General features: G+C 40.7%; 1 protein-coding gene across 2 annotated transcripts in view; it reads right to left on the bottom strand.

Annotated features, from left to right (window-relative positions):
- USP13 (ubiquitin specific peptidase 13) overlaps positions 1–12,579 on the bottom strand; it is a 138,621-nt gene that overhangs the window by 41,580 nt on the left and 84,462 nt on the right. For both annotated transcript variants that reach the window (XM_036757748.1, XM_036757747.1), the window contains 2 exons: positions 8,222–8,293; positions 7,892–7,985 (listed from right to left, as the gene is read on the bottom strand). In XM_036757748.1, the coding sequence (XP_036613643.1) occupies positions 7,892–7,985; positions 8,222–8,293 (166 nt within the window). The remainder of the gene's footprint in view (positions 1–7,891; positions 7,986–8,221; positions 8,294–12,579) is intronic.

The following is a 12,579-nucleotide window of genomic DNA, read 5'->3' as shown; positions in this document are numbered from 1 at the left end:
CCTGCTTCTCTCCCCACTCCAGACCATCTTCCACTCAGCTGCCAAAATCATCTCCCTAAAGTGGAGGTCTAACCATGTCACCACCCCACACTCAATAAATTCTAGTAGCTCCCTATTATCTCCAGGATTAAATGTAAAAATCCCCTGTTTAGCTTGTAAAACCCTTTACAATTTGGCCCTGTCCTTTCTAGCCTGCCCACACTCTATGGCCCAACTATAGTGCCTATCCTCCATGCCTGTAATATTCCATTCCTCACCTTCACCTCTAAGCCTCCCTGCCTTCCCCCAAGACTGAGTTCAAATGGCACCTTCTGCAGAAGGCTTCTCCAGTGGCCCCTATTGCTAATGCCTTCCCTTAGAAGATTTCTCTCCCTCTCTCTCTCTCTCTCTCTCTCTCTCTCTCTCTCTCTCTCTGTGTGTGTGTGTGTGTCTGTCTGTCTGTCTCTGTGTGTGTGTGTCTGTCTCTATCTCTGTCTGTCTCTCTCTATATATATACATATATACATACACACGCGCGCGCGCGCGCACACACACACACACACACACACACACACACACACACACATATGTGTGTGCTATCTCCCCAATTGAAATATAAGCTCCTTGAGGTTAGGGAATGTTTTTTACCTTTCTTTGTATCCCTAATGCTTAGCACAGTGGCCATTGTAAGAACCCAGTTCTTCCTGACTGCAGACCCAATGCACCATCCATCATGCTAACACTACCTCTCTGTTGGCGATGCTCTGTTTGGGGGCAGAGGGGAGACTTTGAGCATTTCTGCAATCTAGGAAGTTGTTTTCTATCTAGGGAGAGAAAATCTATAATTAAGAAAACAGGCATCCATATTGAAGGCCTAAGTATTCTAGTCTTATCCAGAGTGACGTGCATTTGAGGAATTGGTCATATTTATAGAATACTGTACTTGCTTTGCCTATTAAACCTTGCAAAACAGTTCAGCTAAAATTAGAATGGACTGCACCATCCAAAATCACCCTCAAATGTTTACATAGGCAATTTTCCAGCCTGGCTCACTAAACAAAACCACAACATGCTACGTGCCCATTTTCATTTGGCATTAACGTATTGATTAATGAATGAGAGGCAAAGTTGCTGCTTTGGATCACATCCTACACAAGCACCAGTAACAGTGCTGAAGAATTCTGTTTTGTCGCCAATCCAGAGGTTTGATTAAATATGTCGATTTAAATATTTCACATCCAAAAGTGAACATGGCCTCAGTAAATGGTAGAACTTTCAAGGAATTCTGTTTGGAGTAGGGGAAAAGCTACTCCTTCCTTCAAGAAATATCTTAACTACATTACAGATGAAATTCATTTAAGAGGAACAAAAGTCTCTGCATTCTAGATCTTGGCAACAAAAGTGGTTATAGGGAAGGTGACATTGTAGCGGACCCATTGAAGTTACCTAACAATACATATTCTTCCTTGATCTGTTCTGGACTGATGCTAATGTCAAGAATGCACTTGGGAGATAAACTGATTTCTAAGATAAAGGTGGGTAAGCTAACACTTTCATGTTACTGGCAGTTTTGTCAATTTCCTCTTGGCCCCTTAATCTCTCTTTCCAGCAGATAAAAAGGATGTGAAACCAAGGAGACCAGATAGATAGATAACTAGACTTGGAGTAAAGATAAACCTGGGTTTAAATCCTGCCTTAGACATGCAACCTCTCTGTGTCTCAGTTTCCTCATTTGTAAAATCAGGGACTCAATTACCTCCCTTGGACTTCCAAATCTATCCTATGATTCACTTTCACAAAGTAAGAACTTCATAAATGTTCGTTCCCTTCCCTTCTTATCTGTCCTCTCTCTCTCCTCATTTTCCTCCTCCCATTATTTCACTCTCCTTCTAAATTTCTTGCTTTTCCTTACTCATGTTTTCCAAGACCCATCTGCCTGTCAAAAACATGCTGCTATGTACCTTTCTGCCACATCAGCACCATAACACAGAAAATACCCAATGCACAAGTGGGCCCCACCAGACAGAAGAGCCCCAGGCTCTGACTCTTCCTTCCACCAGGGAGGCAGAACAATTTCATTTTCATAGCTAACGAATATTCACTCATTTACTTTAAAAGATGAGTGTTCTCATTACTGTCTTTGAGGAGACAATAAACCACAGAGATGGGAATTGTTTGAAAACTTCTTGGAGCATTAAGGATTCAAACTAACAGTAAAAATCAAGCATTCCTGGCTCTGGTCCCTGAGATCAGACCATACTTGCTTTTCTTTCTGTCGATCTAAGTTTTTGCAATCACTGTTTGATTGAAACAGTGATGTCAAACACAATATTGCGTTCACAACATGTGTTGAACACAATATTCACTTTAACAAATGTTTGTTGAATGAAGTTGAAATACACACATGCAAACACACCTCAATACTTTTAAAGATCCAAGATTAAGCTTGGCATAGGTACTTCCCCATCACCAGAGTCAGTCAACAAACATTATTAAGTGCTGACTATGTGCCAGGCACTGCCCCAGGAACAACAATACAAAGGTAAAGATGAGTTTGCCAGTCAGTTAACAAGTATTCACTAAGCACTGAGTATGTGCTAGATAGAGATCAGTAGCATTTATTAAGAGACTACTATGTATCAGGCACTGTGCTCAGTGATAGGGATGCAAAGAAAGGCAAACATAGTTCTTACCCTTAAGGAACTTACAATCTAATGGGGGAGACAACATGTAGATAACAATGTACATAAGATATAGATACATATGTATATTTTATACACAGGGTTGTCGTCCAGTCATGTCTAACTCTGGGAACCCTTTTGGGGGTTTTCTGGGCAAAGATACTAGAGTGGATTGCCATTTCCTTCTCCGTCTCATTTTACAGGTGAGGAAACAGAGGCAAAAAGAACTAAGTGACTTGCCCAGGGTCACACAGCTAGTAAGTGGCTAAGGCTGGATTTGAACTCAGATCCTCCTGACTCCAGGCCTGGTGCTCTATGCACTGCACCAGATGGAAACTAATCTGAGAGGGAAGGGCAATAGAAGAGGGGGAGACTGCCAAAGGTCTCCTGCAGCAGATGCCATTGGAGTTGAGTCTAGAAGGAAAGGGGCAAAGTTGCAGAGGCACAGCATTCCAGGCATGGTGTAGGGACAGTTGCTTGAGTTGGAGGAACCACAAGGAAGTGAGCATGGCTGTATTGAGAGAGTGGAGAAGAATAAAATATAACAATAACCATAATAATTGCTGTCATTGCAAGATAAGCCTTACTATTATCCCCATTTCACAGATAAGGAAACTGAGGCACAGAGAAGCTAAGGGATCTGCCCAGGTGACAAAGCTAGTAAAGTGTTTAGGCAGGATTCGAACTCAGGTCTTCCTGACTCCACATCCTGTGCACTATCCTCTTTATCACTCAGGTGCCCTAGACAACCAAAAACTCAGGAAGGGGCCAAGTCAAGAAGGACAGTCACAGAGTATCTGAGGTTGGTTTTGAACCCAGCTGAACTAGGTACCTGCTTCTCTGCTTACACTGCAGTAGCCAAAGGGTTAAAGTAAAACTGCAGGAGAAGTGGCGGAAGCCAGTAGCTGGAAATAAAATGTTTTGAAAGGCTAAAGGGTGAGGGAGAGAAAGAAGAATGCTCTGGCAGCAGCTGGACCAAGTCCAAGGATGGGCTTGTGAAGGATGTAGAAATTAACCTTGCTAGCCCTCCATTCTGCTTGGGATGGTCTAGCGTTATTCGAAAGCACTTCCTTTATCTCCATCAACACAGGTACAGACAATTTGAGGACCTAAAGGAAAACCTCAGGCCAGAATCCCTGGGCATCAGCAGAAAGGGGGCTCCCACCCAGGAGGGCCCAGGAAGGCCAAACCTTCATGGAGGTCAGGATCAAGGACACCATGTGGCAAACTGCACGGTGAAAACTGTTACCAGGATGAGGAATTTCCTCCATGGAACTTGGACGGTGTACATATAGTGGGGGTCAATTATACCATAGTAAGAGTTATTGACAAGAAAGCTGGGAAACCCTGGCCCATTGCTAAAATAACCCTTATGAAGGAGCAAGGAAGCAACAACGCCGAAGAGAAGAGCGTTACGGCGGTGCAGAGATCAAAGGAGATGCCCAACCAAATACAAAGTCCTGTATTCCTGGGAGAAGTTGGAATGTGAGTGGTGATTTATACTTCGAGCTCCCTCCCTCCCCTGCCCAGCTGCTACAACAAAGCTACATTAAAAGTACTTAGATTTGAGTGAAGGAGGCTGCGCAAAGTCACCAGCCTCACTTTCTCCTCCAGAGTCATCTGGGTCCAGTGACCAGATATACATCAGGACAACCGGAGATGGCCCAGGATGCAGTGGGAGACCTTGGACTTTTTAAGCTCTTTCCTGAGTTCTCACTTCAACTGAGGTAATGCCCATTCAATGATTAGATTAGGCCTATTTAGGAAGTAGGTCAAGGGATAGCCCCTTTAAAAAAAATCAAACTGGTCAGGGAAGACCCTCAGGGTTACTGGCCCAAAGAGAAACAATACTATTTACATTGACTCTGAACCATGAGGGCCCAAAAAATAACCATTAAGTGCTTTGGCAAGGACCTATTGTTGGCCAATCAATGACAGCCAGAGTGAATTGGGCTAAGGCATGGTCTTTACTCTGTTTTTGAGTAATGCAGCCGTTGAGGTTTAGGGGTGCTGGGACCCCAAAATAGCAACACACGAGTCCCGCCCAAATGAATTCTAGCCAAGCCTTCTTTCAGCCAAAGAAAAACAAGGTTTATTAAAGATCCACCATATTGGCCAGACTCTTAAGGAATCTGAACACTTATATTACTAATTCAAGCTGGCCAGATGCAACAGGGTTCTCTGATTGGTCATTTAATATTCCATGGATACCAGTACAGTACTCAGACTACCCACCATGTTACCTCTTACACCAGCTAGATGACTTCCTTCCTCCTTTTCAGATCCCACATTTCAGTACGGATGTCTTTTACTCCACTTCTCACAGAGTAATAGAATCACAGATTTAGAGGTGGTGACCTTAGCAGTCATCAAGATACTTCATTTTAAATGAGGAAACTGAGGCAAGTCACCACTGAAAATGTGCTGAAGCTTGTAGCCCACCACACTATCTTTTCAGTGTCCTTTGGTTCCCTTGATATTTTGAGACCATCTTATGAGAGCTCCCCCTTCTCCCCCCCTTTTCACCTCACATCACTCAGACATCTTCCCCAACTATTTCCTCCTTCATCCCTGATCTTCATGAGGAGGTGGCCCTTCTCCTTGCCAAGGCAAACCCCTCTATGAAGCCCTGCCTGTTTCCTTCCCATATTTTCATCAAGGATACCCCTAATATGGGCAGAGACCCTCATCCCTCTCATCTAGACAACTGTAATGGCCTCCTAATTGGGTTCCCCGCCACTGGTCTTTCCCTTCTCCAATCTAAGGGATATTCCTAAAACATGAGCCTCTAGAAGAAAATATAATCTCAGCTGTTTGGCTTTTTGAACTCTTCCCAATCTGGCTCCAGCCTACCCTTTTAGGCTTATTATGTATTATTCCTATTCTCATGCTCTACATTCCAGTGGCCTATGTGCTATTTCCCCAGGGTCTAGGAAATTCCATCTCCTATCTCCAGGCTTTTGTATAGGCTGTCCCTGTGCCATGTAATGATGGAAAGTTGATTAAGTAAATCAATCAAATTTACCCAGAGCACCTAAAGTGACTTTGACAAGGTGGGACTTTGACAAGGTGGAGATTCATGTCAATTGAATCAAATCAATCAAAGGCATCCCAACTAATTGTGAAACTCTATGTGACATCATACAGGAAGGGTATTTGGACTGGCTGAAGAAAACTGGTCATGCTCTAGGAATCAGCTGCAAAATATCTGTCCAGGAAACAGAGACATATGGGATTGAGCAAGTGTCTGTAGGTAGAGAGGAGACAGAGACACAGCTAAGGAAAAAATCTCTTAGGGGTAAGGTAAGAGAAAGGAAAGATAAAGAGAGAGAAAGAAAGAGACAAGATGCAAAGAAGGAGAGAGGGGAGAGACAGAGAAAGACAGAGAGGCAAAGGAGGGAAGAGAAACAAGGAGACAGAAGGAGAGAAAAGAGACTTGAATCCAAAAATAGACAGACTTTGGGGGGTGGAGGGAGGAACATTTTGCACCAACTATCCTTACTATAATCCCTCTTTCTAAAAATTACATGTCAAAAGTCATAATTATGTTATACAAGCTGACTAAATGATTCTCAACTGATAAATGTGGCAAAAGCATACTGGTAGGGGCTTGTGAGCCATAGAACATTAGAAAAACAACCCCCTTCTGGGAAAATAAACATATGAATGGATTACTGGTGGAGTTGTGAATTGGTTCAACCAATTTGAAAATTATTTTGGAATCGTGTAGAACAAAATGACTAAAATGCCCATATCCTTTGACCAATGGAATTCACTAATAGAAAAATACTCGGAGGTCATTGACAAGAAGAAAGTTCCCATACTCACAAAAATATTTATAGTAGCACTTTTTGTGATAGCAAAAAAATTGGAAAAAACATAGATACCCATTGACTGGACAATGGCTAAACAAATTCTAGTATATGAATGTAATAATGAATTACTATTGTGCTGTAAGAGACAATGATAATGATGAATACAGAGAATCATGGAAAGAATTACATAAACTGATGAAGAGTGAAGTAAGATGAGCAAAACAATATGCAGAATGATGACAACAATGTAAATCGTAAGAATAATAATAAAACAATCAAAAATGAATGTTGCATTACAAAGAACAAGCATGGCCCCAGAGAAGAGGTAGGAGAAGACACTTCAGTCCCCATTCTCTTCCAAAGAGGGAAGAGTATTTTAAGCACATATTTTAAGACTTTCTCAATATACTGATTAGTTCTACTGGGTTTTTTCTTTTCTCTTTTTCTTTTTTTTCTTGTTATATGGGATTGCTCTCTGGAAGAGGGATGAGAAAGAATACTGGGAGAAATTCTGGTGATGTAAAAACAAAAGATATTAATAAAAATTTATTTCTTAAAAAAGGAAGACAACTTACAATCCTTCAAAACTACCTCAAGGGCCCTAAGGGGATATAGCAGACATGCTCAAAGGGTCTGACTCACTCAGAGTGAGAATTGAGATGGTCACCTCAGAACATGCTCTACACCTTTCTCACTTCAGACTTGAAAAAACCCTGGTTTCCTCCAAACTAAGCTCATGTGCATCTCACATATGAGGCCTTTCCTGATTAAAAACCTTAACCACGCTGGGCCCCAAGGAACTCCCCAGTTCTGGTCTATTCTTCTCTTCTATGTTGTAGATGGGCTGCCATCTTGGTTGGCAGAAGGTGGGCCCACACTGACCAAACTATGAATATTTTCATAGTCCAGGCACATTTTACAGAAAAGGACATTTTGAATTATTCTGATAAACCTAACCATATAAAGGTCCATGTAAAGGGCAGCTAGGTGGTACAATGGATGGAGTATCTGGTCTGGAATCAGGAAGATCTGAGTTCAAATCAGACACTAGTCATGTGATCCTGTGTAAATCACTTAAACCTGTTTGCAGTTTCCTCATCTATAAAATGAACTGGAGCAGAAAATGGCAAATTACTCCAATATCTTTGCCAAGAAAACCTCAAATGGGGTCATGAAGAGTCAGACATGACTGTAATGACTAAAAAAATCAACAACATGGAGAAAGCAACTCTACAAATAAAAACCTTGACCTTAATATTTCAAATGTGTAAACAAAAATATCAGCTCCTAGAATGAAACTTTTTGGTTTTATACTTTGTTAAAAGGCCTGAGGACCTTCCCAACCACATTCATTCCCAGAGCTCTGGGGCTCCTGCATCTTCAGACCAGAGTTAAAGTGCCTGCACGTGGACTTACCTTATGTTCTTCTTTCATCACCTGTTCAATGAGCTCAGATTTCATGGGAGGTTTGGAATACTGGCCTGAGAGAAGGCCATGTCCTAACTTAGCCCTGGAATAAAGCAGAGAAACAAATAAACAAACAAAACAATGAACCACCAAGTTGCTGTCCTCTCCCCAAATTACCACTACATTTGACATTTCAGTCAGTAAAATGGCCATCCCATTATCTAGGTATCAAGGGCTGTGACAAAAACTTATTTCAGTCATTTACTTCTGATTGCTAGGGAATTTTTCCAATTCTGTTCCGCACTTTTCTACCCTCTCCAATGGAGACCTGGCACTTACATCTGTGTGTTGAAATCCTGTGTTGGGTCTAGAGGAGAGTAGTCAAATATTCTTGCCAAGTTTCCCACATACCTAGAAATGAGAAGGGAACAGCACAAATGTTGGGCAGAGGGAACAGGAAACCGAAATAAAAGGAACACATTCCCACTAAGACCTCTGAGATACTTCCCTAGTTGGGTCACCACGATACTTATGGCCGGCTCTGTTGTCAAACTTAATCCTAGGGCTGATGGAAAGGTTGTTGTTGTTTTTTTCTCCTGGGCTGCCCTGCTCAAGCAGCCAAATGCTAGGACAACACTCCAGTCTTTGGTAAATATTTATATCACAAACACCCTGACCAACAAATTCTCACTCCAATATTGTTCCTGTCATCTCCAAATTATTTGCTCTTTCCACCTTGTCCTGAAACACCCCAGAATCCTCTTGGTCAAATAGTTTCTATATCCATGAAGGAGCTAATGTTGGCATCTTCTTATCATCTACTCTTTGCAAGATGTTCTTGCTACTTCTCCCGATAATTTTGTCCTTCATGTACTACATTTATGCCGTTCATTATTCTCTGCTTGTCTAAACCTTTTTGGTAACCTGTGTATGAAAGACCTAGTAGAAATCTCTCAGCAGGGTTGAAAGGGCATTAGATTTGGAATTGAGAGAGATCCAGATCCCAAATTCAGAAGCACATAGCTCTCAGACAGGACATGGGAGTAAATATCCTCTTTAGACATTTTAGTAATAATAATAAAAATAGTTGACACTTATACCTCTATTGCATATTATTATCTCTGACTCTGGGAAAGTTGTTTGGCCAGCCTCAGTTTCCTCAACTTTAAATTGATCAGGGTAAACTAGAGCATCTATTTCAGCTCTGATCTCTGTAATCATCTATGTAAGTTCAAGGTTTACAAAGCATTTTAGAGACATCATCTCATCTTATCATCACAACAACTCTGTGAAGTAGGTGCCATTTTTTTTTATCAGACTTGTAACAGTAACAATAATAGGAGTAGAGACTGGACATGCCAGTTCAGTGGCATGGGGAATTCCCAGCGAGGAAATTTCCTCCACCATGGCAAATTGGAAATGCTTAAAGGTGATGACAGGTCAAGTAACTTGCCCAGGAACACACAGCTATCTGTGGGGCAGAGTTGTCTGGGTCTCTACTACTTGCACCATGCTGCCTTTCGTGGCTATAATTATCTCCATTTTACAGATGAATATAGGTATCTTTCCAGCAGTCAAAGTAAAATTTAGGACTTTTGGTCAAATAATTTTTAAAGGTTCTTTGTTTTGTTTTGTTTTTGTACTTAGAAAATACTCTTGAGATCTGTCTTTAAATTGCAGAGAAGATGCTGACCTACATTGGCAGAGGAAATTTCCTCTTCACCTCATTTAGATCACAGGTTCAGTCCCCATCTCCTACCTCACTGAGTGTTATGTAATTTGTAGCGATAGGCAGCTAGGTGGTGCAGAGGATAGAACAATGGACTGGGAGTCAGGAAGGACTGCATTCAAGTCCTGCCTCTGACACTTACTAGCTGTGTGACCTTGGGTAAGTCACTTAAGCACTGCGTGCCTCAGGTTCTTCATACGTAAAATGGGGATAATAATAGCATCTATCCTACTTACAGGGTCGCTGTGAGGACATTAGCGGATATTATTATTCTAGTGATTTTAACTAATTCACAATCTACCTTCGAGGTTGTCCCTTTGTAAGACTGTGTCTTCAGATTGGATTCCCATCAGAAATTAAAAAACCGATTGGGTCAAGAGGCAAGCAGAGCGTCAAGGAATCAGGTTGCCATTCTAGGCTTTGCTTGTGTCACCTAATCTTACTGTGACTCATTCTTTCTACTTACAGAATGCAGTTGCAGCTCTTGGACTAGGCAGACCCTGCTCAGCTGGCATTTCTGGGGGGCAGATGGGGAAGGGAGAGGCTGGAGAGCATTGGGAGATGTAGGAGAAAAGGTGGCAGGGAGGGATTCAGAAAAGTAAGGTGGCTTTTGATTGTAGTTATCCAATGTTCATGGAACCACAGATCTAGAGTTGGAAGGGACCCCAGTGGGCAGGAAGTCCAGCCCCCTTATTTTACATATGAGGAAACCGAGAGCCAGGGAGATTAAGACACATGACCAAGGTCACACAAGTGGGATCAGCACTAGGTTTTGAACCCAGCTCTTCTGACTCCAGAGCCAAGGCTCTTCCCACCCTACTCCATGATCTCAAAAGCCTTTGGTGAGCAACTAATTGGGTCTAAATTCACCAAACACAAAGTTCGACTAAGAATAGAAGAATGTGAAACTTGGGGAGGGGAATAAAAAATGTACTCAAGAAAAAAATTGCAAAAGGTATGAGTTACTAAATTCTTGTTCAGCCTTTCTGAGTATGAAAAGACTTAAAAATTGTGTAGTTTTGAAATTTCTTAAAAACAAATCCTATTTAGCAACAAAAGAGACTAATTTCATAGGATCAAAGATTTAGAACCAAGAAGGAAATAGAGAGGTCTTCTAATTCAGCTCCCTCATTTACTTCTATTTGAGATTAAATTAAATAATTATTTAAGTCAAATAATAATTAAGCTTTAGTCCTTACAAGGACATTCTCTAGAGTTAGCTTCAAGTCTTAGAGTCTGACTTACAGAGTAGTCACCAAAGGTGAAAGAGAAAAGGTGAGAGGTGCTTTGGAAGATCATCTATGACCTAGAGAGACTCTATCTCCTCCTGCCTGAGCAATAGACAATCCAAGCAACTGAAACCTCAGAAGACTTGCATGAAAAGATGAAAAATGAACTAAGAAGAGCCAATAAATCAATCAGCAAGTACTTTTTAAGTGCCTACCATATGCTATACTAGGCACTGGGGTGCAAAGGTAAAAATTAAATGGTCCCTGCACTTAGTGAGCTTTCAAAAGAATTAATTCACATGATAACCACAATAAAAACAACTCTGAAAGACATGTGAACTCTGAACAATGCAGTGACAGTCTTGGCTCCACAACAGTGACAGTGAGATAGACAAACAATATTATATAAAGGAAATAGATAGATACATAGATACACAGACAGACAGACAGATGGGTAGACATACAGATAGGTAGACAGACAGAAAGATAGATAGATAGATAGATAGATAGATAGATAGATAGATAGATAGATAGATAGATAGATAGATAGATAGATGGATATAGGAAATAGACACATAGATACATAGATGGACAGATAGACAGACAGATAGTAATATTATATATAGGAGATAGATACATAGATAAATAGACAGACAGACCAATAGGTTAGATAGATAGATAAATAGATAGATAGATAGATAGACAGATAGATAGACAGATAGATAGTAATATTATATATAGGAGATAGAGACATACATAAATAGATATGTAATATTATATATAGGAGATAGATACATAGATAGATATGTAATATGCATAGGAGATAGATACATAGATAGATATGTAATATATAAGAGATAGATACATAGATACATAGATGGATAGATGGATGGATAGATAGATAATACTATATATATAGGAGATAGATAAGATATATAGATATCCTCAGCAAGGCTGGACTATTTGTAAGTACATATGCTTACAGATGGGGATTTGTAAGTATATTTACTTACTTATAAGAGGGATTCCTTTCAGATATAATTTGGACCAGATGCCTCTGAGGTCCTTTCCAACACTCCAATTCTGTGATTCTGTGGTTCCAAGCTATAACATTTCCCAAGAGAAACCTCTCACCTCTGGAACATCACAGACAGTGTTTTCTAACCCCTGAAGGCAGCTAAGTTCCAAAGGCAGCAATTCCATGGTCTGCACTAAAGAAGAGCCCAAGAAAGCCAGAAAAGCAACATGTCTGTGCAGAGCATGCACTAGATAAAAAACTCTTCCCCTTCATATGGCTTTTAATTAAGGACATTTCAATGGGGGGGGGGGCAGGTAAGGGGAGGTAGAGTCCTTGTTCCCCATTCTCTCTGCATGGAGAAAAGAAAAAATAAAAAAACAGCAGGCTAACAGCATCAATAATAATAGATATAACTAGCCTGGGGTGAACAAGGCTTTGCCCCAGGGTACCAATATCCCTTGAGAGCAAGAACTATAACACGTTTGTCATTAAGTTATGTTATGTTATGTTATGTTATGTTATGTTATGTTATGTTATGTTATGTTATGTTATGTTATAGTATGTTATAGTATGTTATGTTATATTATATTATTTTATATCATATTATATCCCAGCCTTAGCCTTAAGATAGTGCCTGGCACAGAGTAGATGTTTAATAAATGATTTCTGATTGCTCCTTCACAACTTACTTTATAGCCCTCTGCTACTCCATAACACCACA

This window comes from Trichosurus vulpecula, chromosome 4 (assembly GCF_011100635.1).
Source record: "Trichosurus vulpecula isolate mTriVul1 chromosome 4, mTriVul1.pri, whole genome shotgun sequence".
NCBI lineage: Eukaryota > Metazoa > Chordata > Mammalia > Diprotodontia > Phalangeridae > Trichosurus > Trichosurus vulpecula.
Note: the sequence above shows the minus strand (reverse complement) of the source record. Positions and strands in the feature narration are given on the sequence as shown.